This window comes from Dryobates pubescens, unplaced genomic scaffold, assembly GCF_014839835.1.
Source record: "Dryobates pubescens isolate bDryPub1 unplaced genomic scaffold, bDryPub1.pri scaffold_73_arrow_ctg1, whole genome shotgun sequence".
Classification (NCBI taxonomy): domain Eukaryota; kingdom Metazoa; phylum Chordata; class Aves; order Piciformes; family Picidae; genus Dryobates; species Dryobates pubescens.
This window is the reverse complement of record NW_026530792.1, coordinates 94,571-113,228: the sequence shown is the minus strand read 5'-3', so window position 1 is coordinate 113,228 and position 18,658 is coordinate 94,571. Positions and strand designations below refer to the sequence as shown.

General features: G+C 49.1%; 1 protein-coding gene across 1 annotated transcript; it reads left to right on the top strand.

The window, feature by feature from the left end:
* The first annotated feature begins 950 nt into the window (after positions 1-950).
* LOC128899810 (olfactory receptor 14A16-like) lies at positions 951-1,886 on the top strand. The gene has a single exon (XM_054179513.1). The coding sequence runs from the start codon at positions 954-956 to the stop codon at positions 1,884-1,886; it is 933 nt and encodes a 310-aa protein (XP_054035488.1). The 5' UTR covers positions 951-953.
* The last annotated feature ends 16,772 nt before the right edge of the window (positions 1,887-18,658 follow it).

The following is an 18,658-nucleotide window of genomic DNA, read 5'->3' as shown; positions in this document are numbered from 1 at the left end:
AGAGTTCCTGCACCAGCAGGCAGCTCAGGGAGCTCAGGGAGCTCAGGGAGCTCTCAGGCAGCTCAGGGAGCTCTTCCTGCTGCTTTGGGGAGAAGCTGTGGTTAGAAGAAGTCACCCTTGACAGGGCAAGGCAGTGCAGGGCAGGGTCCCTCTGCTGTGGAGAGGCAGCTCACATCCAGAACATTTTCAGGGGGACTTTTCATGACTATGTTCAGGCCAGGGGTTCCTGACCCAGGCTCTGCTTTCCTGAATCTTTGCTTCCCCTGCCTCTGGCCTGGCTGGTGAGGAGGAAAATTCAGCTGTGCCTTTAGAGTAGAGGCTGAGTCTCTTAAACCATCACACAGATCTTTATTGGGAACCTCACCAAGTGCCTATACTCCTCAACTGAGGTCCTTCCTGAGTGTCTTTCTGTCCCTCTCCTTGCCTGTCTCAGAGGCTCTTTGTGTTGCTGATGACTCTGTGGGCATGGAAGCTTCAGCTGCAGAGTCAGGCACAGATAGTGTGAGATCTTCTGTGCAGGTGGAGTCACAGCAATGAGGTGTCCCAGCTGTCCTCCAGCCTGGGAAGCTCTGGGCAGTGCAGGCTGTGAGGCTGGCAATGAGCTGACTGCAGGAGCTGCCATGGTCATGCCTTGGCTGTGTCCTTTAGGTGTCCATCCAGGCTGTGCTCTCAGAAGTGGCTTCTCAGGGTGACATGGGAGCATGGTCACCCTCCAGCTAAGGTGCAGAGCAGGGTGACTTAGAGTCCATGGGGAGCTCTCCCACTCTTGCCTTTTACCTTAAGCCAGGACCAAGCAGTGCTGCAGCCTTGGAGCTGAAGGAAGGTCCCTGAGAAGGAGCAGGTATCTGTGTGACAGGGGGGAGTCTGTGGGGAGTGGTTTTGGTTGTGCTGAGACAATTCTCTTCTGACTGTCACCTTCTCTTCTGACAGTGCCTCCTGGCCAGAGGCAGCAGATGGCCAACAGCAGCTCCATCACCCACTTCCTCCTCCTGCCATTCCCAGGCACAAGGCAGCTGCAGCTCCTGCACTTCTGGCTCTTCCTGGCCATCTACCTGGCTGCCCTGCTGGGCAATGGCCTCATCATCACCACCATAGCCTGGGACCACCACCTCCACACCCCCATGTACTTCTTCCTCCTCAACCTTGCCCTCACTGACATAGGCTGCATCTCCACCACTGTGCCAAAATCCATGGTAAATTCATTCTGGGACACCAGGGACATCTCCTATGCAGGATGTGCTGCTCAGGTCTTTTTTGTATTCTGCTTGTTTGCAGAAGAGCTTTATCTCCTCACCGTCATGTCCTACGATCGCTATGTTGCCATCTGCAGACCCCTGCACTATGAGACCCTCCTGGGCAGCAGAGTTTGTCTCCACCTGGCAGCATCTGCCTGGGCCTGTGGGGCTCTCAATGCTCTGCTGCATACAGCCAATACATTTTCCCTGCCCCTCTGCCAGGGCAATGCTGTGCACCAGTTCTTCTGTGAAATCCCCCAGATCCTCAAGCTCTCCTGCTCCACATCCTACCTCAGGGAAATTTGGCTTATTGTGGTCAGTGTCTGTTTAGCATTTGTCTGTTTTTTGTTCATTGTGTTGTCCTATGTGCAGATCTTCAGGGCAGTGCTGAGGATCCCCTCTCAGCAGGGACGCCACAAAGCCTTTGCCACCTGCCTCCCTCACCTGGCTGTGGTCTCCCTGTTTACCAGTACTTCCTTCTTTGCCTACCTTAAGCCCTCCTCCATCTCCTCCCCATCCCTGGACCTGGTGGTGGCAGTTCTGTACTCAGTGGTGCCTCCAGCAGTGAACCCTCTTATCTACAGCCTGAGGAACCAGGAGCTCAAGGCTGCCCTTGGCCAACTGATCCCTGGATGCTTTCAGGAGCAATAAACTCTTCTGCAAAGCAGTTCTGATGTCACTCAGTGCAGGCCCAGCCTGGCTTCTGTACTTTGTGGTTGTGGTGTTTTACTCTTTATAAATCTCTCATCCCTTTTCTAACACATTCTCTGCTCTGCTGACCAAGAATTTGTGCAGCAGGACCTCTGCTCTTTGGTTAAAAAAATTAAAGAACCTTTCATTAACTTTTTCCTTCTTGAGATCCTTCCCCCAGAACTTCTCTGTAGCTTCAGGTCCTGTGTAGACTGGGGGGAGGAAGGAGTCCAAGCACTGCCAGGGAACACCAGCACCTGAATTTCCAGGGCTGTTCCCTTTCTACTTCCAGCCTCTCCTGTACAAGGCCTGAGTGCTGTGGCTGTTTGGTCAGGGTTCTCCTGTTTGGCAGTCCTGTGACCACAGTCAGGGACAGGCCATGGGAACTACTATGAGCTGGCCCCCAAGAGCAGTTCCACAAAGACAGATGATCTGCTCAGGGCAGAGTCTGAAGGCTTAGGGCTTCATCCAAAGTTTCTCTCCAGAGCAGGCCCAAGAAAGTGTCCCAGGGATGCAAACAGCAGGGAACAGCTCAAGTGTGAGTGTGCAGGGCTGGGGCACACAGCAGTGTGCTGACACAGACAGGCCTCCTGCCAAAGGCCTGAAGGAGCATCAGAGCAGGCTCTGATCTGTGTCTCTGTTCACTGCACAGCCTGGGGAAGCTGTCCCAGGGTAATCATCCTGCTCTAGCCACTCACCACCACCATTTCCACCACTGGTCTCTCACCACAGCTTGCAAAGTTTCTTTGTCCCCAAGTTGCAGGTCACAGGATCAGGAGGTCAGCAGTGGCTGCTGACATTGCACAGATGAGATGCAAGCATGGCCATGGTGTGTGGGGTGAGAGGAACCTGAGTGAGCACAAACACCATCAGCTGTTGCTGGGGTACCAAGGCACTGGAGGTGTGAGGAGCCTCCCAGCCTCTGGCAGGGGCAGCAGGAGGCCAGGGACACTCTGCCTGCTGCAGTGCAGAGCCTGTGTGAGGGATGGGGAAAGACTCTGTCTGAACATCCTGAGGTGCAGAAGCAGTTCATGAGGCCAGCTCAGGTGTGGACACCTGACAGAGCTCTGACATTTCTGTGGGTGACTGCAGCACAAACCTCCCTGCCCCAGGGAGATTCCTCTCAGGTGTCCTGCATAGGCTCATTGCAAATGTTGCTGTCTGCTCACATCACCCTTCCTGGGCTGTGCCCTGAAATGTGCACAGAGCCATCAGAGAGGTTCTGGCTCCTTGGAAAAGGCATCTTCAGGAAGGCCAAGAAGGACGCTGGGGCAAACTCCAGGCTGGTCACCCTCAGCACAGTCGTGGTGCTGGGTCAAAAGTGATTGGTCAGACACTGCTGCAGCCATCTGCAGGCCCTTGCAGCACAAGAGAGAGATCATCAAACCTGTCTGGGCAGGAGCAAGAATGGGATGTTATGTGCCTGGACCTTAGCCAGGCCTTTGTCATCGTCTCCCATGGTCTCTCTAGAGCCAGACTGGTGACAGCAGGATTGAAGGATGAGGTGTTGGGTGGGAAGGTGGGTGGTGGATCAAGCCCAAATGTCACCAGGGTAGAGTCCTGCTGGCAGCCACTTCCCAGTGGCATCCCTGAGGGCAAGCCCTTGGGCCAGCACTGTGCAATCTCTTAATCAGCTCCCTGCACCTTCTGACCCAGGGCCTCTGCAGCTCCTTTGGGGTTGAGGCCAAACTGGGCACAGGCCTTGAAGGACCTCATCTGCATAACCCTGCCCTGAGCAGGATCATTGGATAAGATGATGTGCAGGGACATCTTCCAGAGATCACCAGGACAGAGCCAGCAGGTCCTCTGAGGAAGGTTTCTCCTCTCAGAGCCTTGGTAGGATATCTGCCAGATGGATTGGATGAAACTTTGATCTGCTCAGGCTCTGGCCGCAAGGAGGCTGATGGTTGGGTGTGGGATCAGGTGGTCAGTTGTGTCTCAGGAGCTCATCATTCGATGGGAAGCCAATGAGTGTGAAGGGGCTGTGAGGTCACTTCTGCCTGGGAGGAGATTGGCCAACAGCAGGAACACAGCTGGAAAGGGACTGTGAGGTTTGTTCTGTCTGTGATGAAGAAGTTATTAATTTATTAATATGAAATAGGAATTATATAGATATTAATTTTGTTAATTATTAAAATTATCAATTACCAATGAATCACTATTTTATACAGATATTCTAGTGCATGATTGTGAAATACATCCCATAATTGGTTTAGTATTTATAGTTTGGATTCAATCAGGCTGGGGTCAAAGTGGCTGGAAAGCAGTCAGGTGGAAAGGGACCTGGGGGTGCTGGTTGATGGTAGGCTGAACATGAGCCTGCAGTGTGCCCAGGCAGCCAGGAGGGCCAATGGCATCCTGGCCTGCATCAGGAACAGTGTGGCCAGCAGGAGCAGGGAGGTCATTCTGCCCCTGTACACTGCACTGGTTAGGCCGCACCTCGAGTACTGTGTCCAGTTCTGGGCCCCTCAGTTTAGGAAGGATGTTGACTTGCTGGAGTGTGTCCAGAAAAGGGCAACAAGGTTGGTGAGGGGCTTGGAGCACAAGCCCTATGAGGAGAGACTGAGGGAGCTGGGGTTGCTTAGCCTGGAGAAGAGGAGACTCAGGGGTGACCTTATTGCTCTCTACAACTACCTGAAGGGGGGTTGTAGTGAGGTGGAGGTTGGTTTCTTCTCCCAGGCAACCAGTACCAGAACAAGAGGGCACAGTCTCAGGCTGCGTCAGGGGAGGTTTAGTCTGGAGGTTAGGAGGAAGTTTTACACAGAGAGAGTGATTGCCCACTGGAATGGGCTGCCTGAGGAGGTGGTGGGGTCGCCGTCGCTGGGGGTGTTCAGGGAGAGGCTTGACAGGATGCTTGGTTCCATGGTTTAGTTGATTGGGTAGTGTTGGATGATAGGTTGGACACGATGATCTCGAAGGTCTCTTCCAAGCTGGTTTATTCTATTCTATTCTATTCTATTTACAGAGTTAATTTCTATTACTATAACACAGGCTGCAATTCCACTGCTTGTCCACCAGATGGCGACTTGACAGGACTCTGGTGGACTGCTAAGTATATACAGAGATATTACACTGTGTATCAGAGGATTGGACTGGAAAGATTATCCTGCTAGACTCAGGTGCTTTGAACTGACTGTTAGTGAGTGGAAAGCAGGTGGATAGGTTCCAGCAGCCTACTGTGTCCTTTGCAGCAGGATCTGGCAGACTGCTGTCTCCAGGATGACTCCTGGCTGGCCTGGACAGTGATTTCTCCCTTCCAACCTTCTCCTTTCCGTGGCAGCACAGAGGGAATGGACCTTAGCCTAGCTGTAAAGCAGGTTCCTTCGCAGGACTGCAGCACTATAGGTTCAGAAGTGGCGAGATTTCAGCTTCCCTGCAGGAGCAGCCTGGGGCAGAGGGAGGGAGCAGCAGGGCCTGAGGGAAGGTACTGCCTGCCCAGCATCCAGCCAGACCGACGATCCCCCACCAGCGGAGTGGGTGCCTCCGAGAACGGTATCAATGGTAGAGGGTAGAAAGGCTCTGCAGAGGGACCTTGACTGACTGGACAGATGGGCAGAGTCCAATGGCATGGCATTTAACGAGTCCAAGTGCCAGGGGCTGCACTTTGGCCACGGCAACCCCATGCAGAGCTACAGGCTGGGGTCAGAGTGGCTGGGGAGCTGCCAAACAGAGAGGGCCCTGGGGGTGCTGATTGACAGCTGCCTAAACATGAGCCAACAGTGTGCCCAGGTGGCCAAGAGGGCCAATGGCATCCTGGCCTGTATTAGGAATAGTGTGGCCAGCAGGAGCAGGGAAGTCATTGTGCCCCTGTACTCTGCACTGGTTAGGCCACACCTTGGGTCCTGTGTCCAGTTCTGGGCCCCTCAGTTTAGGAAGGACATCGAGACACTTGAACGTGTCCAGAGAAGGGCAACAGGGCTGGGGAGAGGCCTTGAGCATGGCCCTATGAGGAGAGGCTGAGGGAGCTGGGATTGTTTAGGAGAGGAGAAGTCTCAGGGGTGACCTCATTGCTCTCTACAACTACCTGAAGGATGGTTGTGGCCAGGAGGGTGTTGGTCTCTTCTCCCAGGCAGGCGGCACCAGAACAAGGGGACACAGTCTCAAGCTGCGCTAGGGGAGGTTTGGGCTGGAGGTGGGGAGAAAGTTCTTCACTGAGAGAGTTGTTTGTCATTGGATGTGCTGCCCAGGGAGGTGGTGGAGTCACCGTCCCTGGAGGTGTTCGGGGGAGATTGGACGTGGCATGGTCTAGTCGTGAGGTCTACCGAGGACAGGTTGGACTCGATGATTCTTGGGGTCTCTTCCAACCTTAGTGATACTGTGATACTGTGACTCAGGTGGCTCTCTCTGGATGTGTGCTGGGTTGAGGTAGCCCCCACCCCACCACAGGCAGAAATAAACAACTCGGACAAAATGGATTGCAAAAGTGATGAAAGTTTCAATAGAAAGCAGTGAATGTTTACAGAAAAACCCGAAGCGCAGTGACAAAGAAAGATCCCAAAGCAAACCCAGAGGCATCCCATTCCCACCTGAGGGTACACCCAGGACCCCCAGGGCTCCTTCTTCCCCCCACTACTGCTAGGCTAGTCTCAGCTGGCCAGATCTGAGACTGCCCATCCCCCCCATGGCCTTGGGCCTAGGCAGGCCCAAAGCCAGGAGACATCTCCCCCAGTTACTGGCTGATGGAGGAAGAAGAAAGAGAAAGTGCAGACCCTGCACTGGATCTTATAGTGGTGCAAAGAATTATGGTAAGAAGTACCCAATTTCCTGTGTCCACCCCCCTGGGCTGGACTTCTGGACATAGGAAGTAAACACAGCAGGGGGCACCCAGCTCAAACTACAACACGCCACCCCTAGAAATAAACACTCAGACAAAAAAACACACACCCCTGGCTCTGCTGACCACTGCCGGATTTGAACCCATGACCTCAACACTCATATTCTCATGCACTACCGACTGAGCTATGGCTCTGCCCCCCTGCAGGGAGCTGTTCTGCAGGATCAGCCTGGCAGGGCTGGTAGGGCTGGTCCCAGGATGGGAGTCGGCCTGCATGGCAGGGCAGTGCCACGGTTCCTGGTAGGCAGGCTGGAGGTTTCTGATCTGGCGCGATGGCAGATGGGGCTGGACCTGGCAGGGGTCAGCCCAGTGGCAATGGGCTTTGGGGCTCGTGTGGGTAGCCCTGGGAAAGATGCATGTGTAGGAAAGCAGAAAGTATCTATGGAAGGTTTCAGGATAAGAAAGAACAACAGGACATTGATACTGGAAGGATGGCTTGATGATAATGAAGAGCTGACCATGGTAAACAACCTGAAGTGCGAGACAGGAGGACACTTGCCTCCATGCTGGAGAAGATCAACCTGATATGGGATGAAGATAACAATGGACAGCGGCATATCAAAGGAGAAAACTCAGTTAGCAGCAGTGGTGCAAGAATGTCAGGGAATTGCTTACCCTGCTCGATTTTTCCTATCTAAGCTTCTTGTTCTGTACCAATAAACAATTCCTGCCTCACCACCAAGGGAGTCCGTGCATGCTTTCCGATAAAATGGCGCCCGTATTGGGAATTTCAGTGAGATCTTTCTTCAGACTCACTCTCGGATTGCACCTCCAGTGAGCCGAACGGGAGAAGTGAGCAGACGACGTGTCCATCCCCTACACTGCAGGTCAGGTACGGGGACTGCGGCCGGGGAAGAATATGGGCCAGGGAGCCACGAGATCACAGCAATTGCACCATGATGTGCTTATGCGAATTATCAAAGAGCAAGGGTATAGACTGAGCTCTCAAAAACTTACCTTTCTGTTGCTGTGGATAAATTACAATTGCCCCTGGTATCCTGAATCAGGGACATACGAATTAACAGAGTGGAACAGGGTTGGAGAGACCCTCTCAGAAGCACAAAAGTCCGGGAATGATTTTTCACCGGACATTTTAATAATGTGGCGCAGACTATGGCGAGCGCTGACCACGCTAATGAGTAAATCCAACAGCACTTCACCCTCGGGGACTCTAAACACTCCCATTACCCATGTGGGCCCTCAGAAGCAGGATGAGCTTCCTACAAACAACAAAACACAGGCAGAAACAAGAGGTCTGGCTGCAGGGCACATGGGGAGGAAAGAATAGGCACTGATGACCCACTAATGAGAGCACGGTCACAAAAGTTCCTAGCTCAACAACAAAAGAGGCCGTTTGATGTGCCCCTTAAGAAGTCGAAGACATTGCCTGATGCAAGTGCAAAATACGCGGACAGCAGCTCTGAGTCAGACCCAGAGCTGGATGATCCTTTCGATCAGGGCTCCACCGATACAGAAAAGGAGCCAGGTTTATATCCACAGGTACCTTCGCTTAAGGCAGCTGTAGCAGCTGCAGAAGGCGCAAATCCTCAACCGGAGCAGAAGAAACAAAGAAAACCAGATGCAAAGTTTAAAACCACCTACTCAAGTAACTGATGAAAACTAATTTCTTTTGATCCGACAGCTCCGCTACTCAAGAATCACTCGACAAATCAAACCAGCCACTTTTCCAACCCACAGCACCAAGTTTATCTTCCTCTCTTCCCTTAAATACCACTAATGAAGTTGTTAACTCCTGTTCCCCTATCCCTTTCCTTTTCCAGCAGGATTTTACCCTCAGCCTCATTCGGTTCCTATACCCCAGCAGGCGGGGGCTTTGTCTACCCCCCCGCCACCTTACGGAGGTGTTTGTGTACCTCCTGCCGCTACTATGAGTAATATGGGGGTGAGGGATAACGGGATGCTTTATCAAGGAGGCAATGTACAGGATGGTGTTAAAATGTCTAATGGATTGTGATTAATGAACATGTTCCAGGTGTAGCTACACGACTGCAAATTTCAATTTCTGATGTTTAATGGATAAAGATGATAAGGGTTTTATAAATACAGAAATGTTACAGATGTATGCGATGCCAGTAGTGGTGGAACACAGACCGGGGGGTGGGGCTGCTTCCGTGTATCAGTCTCTGTCCTATGATATCTTAAGGGAGCTAAGGAGGACAGTGGCTGATTCTGGGCTGCAGTCTCCTTATACTGAGAATTTGCTGGAAGCCATATGAGAGGCCTATCTAATGATACCACATGACTGGAAAATAACTTTTAAACTCATCTTAACATCCAGCCAGTACTCTATATGGTATGTGGAATATAGAGATCTGTGTATTACCCAGTCCACGTCTCGGGCTCAGTATCAGTTAAACCCCGAACAATTAATGGGGGAGGGACAATTTGCCAACTCACAGCTGCAATCTCGCTATATCAATGAGGTTCTGCAGCTAATAGCAGGTCTGGCAATAAAAGCCTTTAAAAGATACCAGATTTAAAACGGTCAACAAAGCCCTTCAGTGTCGTGCGACAGGCCAATGATGAACCATACATACAGTTCATAGATAGGCTGCAGAGGGCGGTGGAACGTCAAGTCGACCTGCCTGAAGCATCTGACGCGTTAATCAAACAATTAGCTGTAGAAAATGCAAATAGTGACTGCCGACATATATTAGAAACTCTTAGATCCACAAATAAGCAAGCATCACTCACTGATTTTATCAAGGCCTGTGCCCATGTGGGGTCAGAAAGGTACAAAGCTGAAATGCAGGCAGAGTTATTGGCTTCGGCATTAGCACAACAATTGGCTGTCAATCACTCTCAAGTAAGATGCTTTAACTGTGGACAAGAAGGGCATTTCAGGCGCGATTGCCCCAGACCTAATAATGAAGTAAAAAGACCAAGCAAGGTGTGCCCTAAGTGTAGAAGGGCTTTCACTGGGCGAGTTAGTGTCGTTCCCGATTTAACTTTTCAGAAAGAGAAGTTGTTCAATCGGGAAATGGGGTGAGGGGTGCGAGACCCGGTGCCCCCAAAACGAACAGGGTCCATTATGCAGAAATACCAGACCTCATGGGTCTGGATCCGATCTCTTCAGAGCAACAGGAGGGAGTGCTGGATTGGACACATGCAATGCTGAACCAGTAAGTCTGACAGATGTGTCTGTAACAATGGTAACATCTAATGTGAATGGGCCTTTAACGCTAGGAACTCATGCTTTGTTAATAGGTCGATCATCCACAACTAAAATGGGTTTATTTGTTCTCCCAGGATTGATAGACAAGGATTACAAAGGCAACATAAAAATCATGCTCTGGACACCCTCCCCACCATGTTACATTCCACAGGGGGAGCGGATTGCCCAACTAATACCTTTGCCTGATTTGTCCTCTGGAATTCGGCCACTTAAAGAAAACAGGGAAGGAGGCATGGGTAGCTCAGGCTGTCCAAAAATTTTATGGACACAAGCAATTAAGGATGATCGACCTATGCTGAATGTCTGTATAATGGGAAGGCCTTTTACAGGACTCATTGACACTGGAGCAGATATTACTATTATACGAGCTCAGGAATGGCCAGATGATTGGGAATTGTCAGAACCGTTAGCTACCATAGAAGGAATAGGTGGAACCCAAATTCCATATCAGTCAAAAAAACCCACTGAAAATAGTGGGACCCGATGGCAAGATTGGTAATATAAGACCCTTTGTTTTACAAACTTCTTGTAACCTCTGGGGAAGGGATCTCTTGAAACAATGGGGCCTCACACTGTTGACAAATTTCTGATAAGGGCCATTGAAAAGAATCAGCCTCACCTTAAATTGACATGGCTAACATCACAGCCTGTCTGGGTTGATCAATGGCCCTTAACGGGTGAGAGGCTGAAACAAGCAAACATCTTGGTAAAGGAACAGTTAGCGGCAGGTCATATCAGACCATCTACAAGCCCCTGGAATACACCAATATTTGTAATACCAAAAAAATCTGGGAAATGGCGATTGCTTCAGGATCTTAGAGCAGTCAATGCAGTAATGGAAAATATGGGGTCATTACAGCCAGGGGTACCTAATCCTGTGGCAATTCCAGATCATTGGCCATGTTATGTAATAGACTTAAAAGACTGCTTTTTCACTATTTATCTCCATCCAGATGATTGTAAACACTTTGCCTTTTCAGTTCCCACAGTTAATTATCAGGGTCCCATGGAAAGATATGAATGGGTTGTCTTGCCACAAGGGATGAAAAACAGTCCAACGATTTGTCAATTTGTTGTGGGGTCAGCATTGAAACCTGTGAGAAATGCTTTTCGGGATGTTTTAATATTTCATTACATGGATGATATTCTCATTGCTGCAGAACAGGAGAATAGATTGTCAACAGTTTTAACTGTATTGCTGTCAAACTTAGAACATTATGGGTTGCAGGTGGCCCCTGAGAAAGTTCAATGTGAACCACCTTGGAAATATTTGGGATGGAAATTAACAGAGTCCAAAGTCATGCCACCGAAAATTGAACTTTTGAATTCAGTGCGTACGTTAAAAGACTTACAGAAATTGCTGGGCACTACAAATTGGGTCAGGCCCATGCTGGGCATTACTACCTCAGAAATGGACCCTTTGTTTCAGCTGTTACAGGGAGACACTGACTTAGCCTCCCCACGAGAGCTGACACCGGATGCCTTACAGTCTCTGAATGGTATAATTGGAAAAATGACAATCAGGTTTTGCTAGCCACCGTCAGCCACAGTTGCCATTAAGAGGCTTTGTTATCAATTCTAGTTACCAGCCTTTTGGGATTGTCGGTCAATGGGATGGTAAGGACTTGTACCTCCTGGAGTGGCAGTTTTATCCCACCAACCATCTAAATCTATTTGGACAAGGTGTGAAATGATTGCAAATGTTATTCAGAAAGTACGTACTCGCAGCATCTCTATTTTTGCAGAGGATGTCGATGTCTTGCACATTGCATTAAACAAACAGGATTTTTCTTATGCTTTAGCTAATTCTATGGCACTGCAAATTGCCTTGGCAGATTTTATCGGCACTATTGCCTTTGACCTTCCCGGTCATAAAGTGCTCCAATCTCTTTCCGATATACCTTTAACTACCACACCTATTGTTTCTAACGAACGTTGGTGGGAGCACGAACTGTCTTTTTAGACGGCTCACCGTCTTCACACAAAGCTGTGGTAGTCTGGTTTGACAATGCCAAACAGGAATGGGAACATCACATCACTCATCAGGAAGGCTCAGCTCAGATTGCAGAGCTACGGGCTGCGGTCGAGGCATTTAAGCTATTTGCCAAGGAACCGCTGAATGTTGTTGTAGATTCCAAATATGTTTATGGGGTGTTGTTACGGTTAGAATTTGCATTTATAAAAAGACTGAATAACAAGGAATTGTTCAACTTTTTTGTGGAATTAGCACAGTTGTGTAATGCAAGGACTGAGAAATATTTTGTGATACATGTGAGATCTCATTCCAATCTTCCAGGACCTATTACAGAAGGGAATGAGATTGCAGACAGACTGACTGCAGCAGCACATTTGCCCAATGCTCTCCAACAAGCAAAGATGATGCATGAATTTTTTCATAACAATGCAAAAAGCCTAATGAAATTGTTTGACATTACTTTTCGTCAAGCTACAGACATTGTGCGAATGTGCCCCGACTGCCAGAAAGTCACACCATTACCACAGATAATAACAGCTGTGCCAAGAGGACTCTGTCCCAATGAAATTTAGCAGTCTGATGTGACTCATGTACCTCAATTTCGTCAGGTTAAAATATGTACATGTGTCCATTGATACATATTCCAGTTTTGTGGTAGCAACAGCTCATACAGGTGAAAAGCACGGGATGTGCGGTCTCACTTTTTACGTGCCATTGCAATCCTGGGCACTCCAAAAACAATCAAAACTGATAATGGCCCTGGTTATGTTTCAACCTCTCTCAAATAATTTTTTACAGAGTGGGGAATTCAGCATGTCACAGGCATGCCACATTCTCCCACAGGTCAAAGTATAGTTGAATGCATGCACCAAACCTTGAAACGTATGCTAAAGAAACAAGCTGAAACCACAGAAGGTCTTACACCTCAGGACAAACTATCAAAAGCCACTTATGTTTTGAATTTTTTAAATCTTTCTTCCTCAAAAAATACAACACCTTTTGAGAGACTGATGTTACCCCTAAAAGATTATCCCAAGCCTCAAGTACTATATAGAGACATACACACTGGACAGTGGGAAGGGCCTGTTCCTCTCTTAACATGGGGGAGAGGTTACGGATGTGTTTCTCTCTCCACAGGTCCTTATTGGCTACCAGCTCGACGAATAAAGCCATACCATCATAAAAATGAGCCCCAGACAGCAACATCAATGGAGCAGGATACTGTGGGCAACATCCCTCCTATGGATGGTGATGATGAATCAGAGTAAAAGTGAGACTTACTGGGACCACATTTTAAATCCCCCCATGTTTCGCCCCTTAACATGGTGGAACGCGGAATTACCACTAATTAACAATGATACACAGTGGGCAGGTGGTCACTGGTTAGAACCCATGGAACACCAGGTGTGGGGAAACATTACTATGTCAAATGTCACATTTAGTGCAGACATGTGGCCATTATGTGTCACCCCAAACCAGTCCAATACAGATTGCGTGTATTTTGGCCCACAACAGCACGTGGTCACAGTTATAGTGAACAAATCAGTAACCAACTACACTGGTATTGATTTGCCTGGGGTAATTGGAGAACCTGTAGATATAACAGGATGACCAGCAATTCCTCCTTGTGTAGTAAAGAAGCAGCTGGAGGATGTCACTCATGTTAGGTGGCATGCATGCCTAGGGAAACTGCCTTGGAAACTGAATCATACAAAGGCAGAAATCATTGATTGGGGACCATGGGGTTATACTGATAGGGTTGACAGCACTGAGTGGTACAACGAGGGCTATTCAGGCCCTGTGTTGCAACTCTCATGGAATGGTACTAGAAGTGTGATCAAGAAACAGTTGTGGAGGTTAGCTTTACCATTTGTAAATAGAACTATTAAAACAATTCGTAGGCATAGAGGCATTTTAGTAGAACGTGTACTACGTAGTTCCTTTGCTACTGTGTGTACTACCCACCCATATGTATTAGGAATAGGTATTGATTGTATAATCTATAACGAATCAAGCATCTATCATCTTAGTTGTAGCAATATTACTTTTAAGACTTGTATTATCGATAAAGACATTGATCAGCAGAGCATGATTATTCCCTTCCGAAGAAGGGCAGAGGTCTGGATTCCCATGAACATGACAAGAGGATGGGAGAGTGAGAATGGATTGGACCATGTTATCAGGCTATTAGACCAGGGACTAAAAGATTCTAGAAAAAGGGCAAAAAGATTTGTGGGATGGTTAATTTTTGCTATAATATCAGCTGTGATAATATTAGCATCTGCTGCTGCTTCAGTTACAGCTCTGACAAAGGGCATACAAACTGCGGACACAGTGAGAACTTTATTAACCAATGTGACAAATGATTTGCAGATGCAGGAAGCTATAGATGAGGAAATAATGGCAAGGTTATATGCACTTGAGGCCAGTGTTGTTTGGTTAGGAGACCAACAAGCTGCCTTGCAGACCCATATGATGCTTCAGTGTGATTGGGAATATCCTAAGAAGGACATGTGTGTAACATCCTTGTCTTGGAATGACTCTCAGCATGATTGGAAGTCAGTAAGATCACACTTACAAGGGGCCTTTGATAGCTCCTTGAAATATAATGTCCAAACATTGAAGCATCAGCTGGAACTGCAATTAGCAAATATACAACAGGTGCGGATTGATTCAACATGGCAAGCACTGAACAAAGATCTTAGCTGGCTGAATTAAAAAAAATTGGTTCTCAGGTCTGAATGTACGAGTGTGGGTTATAGGTGGAATCCTTGTAGTGATTGGTATTGTAATTGTAGTGTTAATGGTATTTGTAATAATAGCTTTTAGGAATACGAGGATGGTCAGGACACAAGTGATGGCTGCTGTTTTAAACAATATAAAAATGGGGAGTTGTAGGAAAGCAGAAAGTATCTATGGAAGGTTTCAGGACAAGAAAGAACAACAGGACACTGATACTGGAAGGATGGCTTGATGATAAAGAAGAGCTGACTGTGGTAAACAACCTGAAGTGCGAGACAGGAGGACACTTGCCTCCATGCTGGAGAAGATCAACCTGATATGGGATGAAGATAACAATGGACAGCTGCATATCAAAGGAGAAAATTCAATTAGCAGCAGTGGTGCAAGAATGTCAGGGAATTGCTTACCCTGCTTGATTTTTCCTATATAAGCTGCTTGTTCTGTACCAATAAACAATTCCTGCCTCACCAAAAAGGGAGTCCATGCATGCTTTCCGATAGGGTCCTAATATGGTCCTGGCAAGGGTTCAGGTGGTGCAGCTTTTCCTGTGTGCAGGCACAGTCTGTACTGGGAAGGAGTCCTGATATGTGGTTTGCACTGAGAGGGAAGAAGTTGGTAGTGAGAGGGGCCCAGGGCTTCAACTTTGCTCTGGGATGACACTCTGTCTGTACTGAGAGGGAGTCAGGACATGAGTTTGTACTGTGAGGGGGCCCAGGCTGTATTGGGTTGAAATCAGATTATTCAGTTAACATCTAAAGGGATGCAGAAAGTACTGGGAAGGGACCAAGATGATCCAGTTTGAGCTGGGATGTGTTAAAAGGATCAATTTTGTACTATGCAGGGACAATAACACAGCTTATACTGGAAATGGGTCAGGATCCAAGCTACAGAGCTAGAGGACATTATGATCCAGTTTGTACTGGGAAGAGGCCACATCTCTACTGGGAGGGGTTAGAGGAACCATGTTTGGACTGAGTCTATACCGGAAGGGGGTCAGGGTATCCAGTTTGGACACTGAGTAGGTGCAGTCTGTAATGGGAGGGGGTTGGGGTAGAAAGGCATGAGGAGACCTCCTCTTCTGATGGCAGTGCTGCTCTGGAGCACAGCTCTGTCCCACAGGCAGCCCTGGCCTCTCCCTGCCTGCAGTCCCAGCACTGCCACCCAGCAGCACAGTGCCCAAGCTGCCAGAGCACTCAGGCCTTGCCCCAGCACAGAGGCTCAGCAGGAGAGGGTGGAAGGGAAGAAAGAGCAGCTGAGGACAGCCCAAGCTCTGGGGCTGCCTGGCACTGCTGCTGTGCTGGGACTCTGCCCCTCCAGCTCTGCACACAGGCACTGCCCTGCAGCTCCACAGAAGACTTGGAGGAAGGAACTCAGAGAAACAACTCCCTGCAGGGTCCTTTATTATGTTGAGCACACAGGGAGTACAACTCCTCATGTCTGCAGCCTCTGGATCACCCCAGACAGGACAACACTGAACCAGAAATGGTCTCAAGAAAGACATTTGCGTGGGAACAACATTGTCCCAAAGGGAACAGCACAAGCAGCAGCCAGAACTCAAGCAGCCAGGCTGGGCCAGCACTGAGTGACATCAGAACTGCTCTGGAAGGAGAAGACAAAGAGTTTATTGCTTCTGAAAGCATCCAGGGATCAGTTGGCTCAGGGCAGCCTTGAGCTCCTGGTTCCTCAGGCTGTAGATGAGAGGGTTCACTGCTGGAGGCACCACTGAGTACTGAACTGACACCACCAGATTCAGCAAGGGGGAGGAGATGGAGGAGGGCTTCAGGTAGGCAAAGAAGGCAGTGCTGAGAAACAGGAAGACCACAGCCAGGTGAGGGAGGCAGGTGGCAAAGGCTTTGTGGCATCCCTGCTGAGAGGGGATCCTCAGCACTGCCCTGAAGATCTGCACATAGGACACCACAATCAACACAAAGCAGACAGATGATAAGGAGAAAGCAATGACATTTACCCAAATTTCCCTGAGGTAGGATGTGGAGCAGGAGAGCTTGAGGATCTGGGGGACTTCACAGAAGAACTGCTCCACAGCATTGCCCTGGCAGAGGGCCAGGGAAAATGTATTGGCTGTGTACAGCAGGGCATAGAGAAAGCCACAGGCCCAGGCAGCTGCTGCCAGGTGGAGACAAACTCTGCTGCCCAGGAGGGTCTCATAGTGCAGAGGTCTGCAGATGGCAACATAGCGATCGTAGGACATGGTGGTGAGGAGTAAATATTCTGCTGCCATGAGAAAGGTAACAGAAAGACCTGAGCAACACATCCTGAATAGGAGATGCCTCTGGTGCCCCTCAGGGAATTGTCCATGGATTTGGGCACAGTGGTGGAGATGCAGCCTAGGTCAGTGAGGGCAAGGTTGAGGAGGAAGAAGTACATGGGGGTGTGGAGGTGGTGGTCCCAGGCTATGGTGGTGATGATGAGGCCATTGCCCAGCAGGGCAGCCAGGTAGATGGCCAGGAAGAGGCAGAAGTGCAGGAGCTGCAGCTGCCTTGTGCCTGGGAATGGCAGGAGGAGGAAGTGGGTGATGGAGCTGCTGTTGGCCATCTGCTGCCTCTGGCCATGGAGACCTGTCCAAGGAGGGAAAGGCAGTGACAAGTTAGGGCACACTTCTGTCAGCCTCATTGTAACCCCTGTCCCTGAGCTGCATGAGGAATCGATCAGCTCATTCCCATCATTCCCAACCCATGGCAGAGTTCATCACAGCTTCAAATGCAGCAGGGACCCAGAATTGCCATGAAGATTCCTCTGGTGCCAGAGCAGAAAGTGACCAACAGCCCAATCCCAGAGAACAAGAGTCCCATTGTGGTGGGTTGAAATTTCCCCCAGCATTAGCTTTGCCAGAGCAGCTCAGTTAGAAGCAAATGAAGCTGTATTGACAAGCAAGAGCTGCACTCTGCAATGGAATGCAATGAACAGGTACAGAACATCCAGGAGTGACAATATTAGACAGGTGTTTACAATTAGCAAACAACACAAAACCCTCCTGGTCAGAGACCAGGGAAGCTGTTTCACTGCCTCTAACCTCTACACCACTATTCCATGAGAGAAAGGAGGAGTGGAGAGAGAATAAAAGCAGTGGGTTAGACTTAGCCAAGACCAGGCAAAGCAGATGATCTCTCCCAAGAGAAGTAAAACAGCTGAGATCATAAGAGAGAGAATTGTTATGGTACAGCTCCTCTAATTCCAGATATTTATCCAATGAATTTGTTTAGAAGAATCTTTTCTTTTCCTTTTCACACCCAAGAGTGATCTATTTATTTTGTTTCTACTTTTCTGATCAAAATCTGTAACTAAATTTTAAAGGCATTGCCTAAAACCACCACAGCCATGGAGAGGTGGAGAACCAGGGAACAGGCCTGCAGTGCTGCAGAGACAGTGAAGGGAAGAGAGAAAGGCAGAGGGGCTAGGGGTGAAGTCTTCTCCTTCTCCAGCTCTGCTCACTGGTGCTCACAGGATGGAGCTGAAGGTCGTTGGTCCTCCTTCTGTGTGCACACTGCAGGAGCCTTCAGCTGACCATCAGCTGCCGAGATGTAGATGCCTCCAGGAGCAAGAGCTGCAGTGTCCTGCACCCACAGCCTCACTGTGCCAGTGACTGCAGTGACTTGTCCTCCAGTGAGCTCTCAGTCACCCTCCCAGTCCTGGCCACCTTGAAGCTCTCTCTGCCTTCCTCATCTCCCTGAGATCCTCTGGCAGTGTCCTCAGCCCTGCTGTGCTGTGCAGAGGAGCTGCTCCTGGCCAGAGCTGACTCCAGCAGCACTGCCTGCTTGCCAGCAGCTCCTTCCAGCCCAGGAGTCCGGCCCAATAGGGCAGCAGAAGACCATCCCAAGGTCTTTTAATAACTCCTCTGGTACCTTTAGGCTCCCTGTAAACCTCAGAGACTGAGAAGCTGATGAAACGTCTCCAGAAGTCAAAGTCAGACTCACACTCTGAAGTTTTTCTGCTCTTAATAGGTCCCAGTGAAGCATACTGGGAAAGGG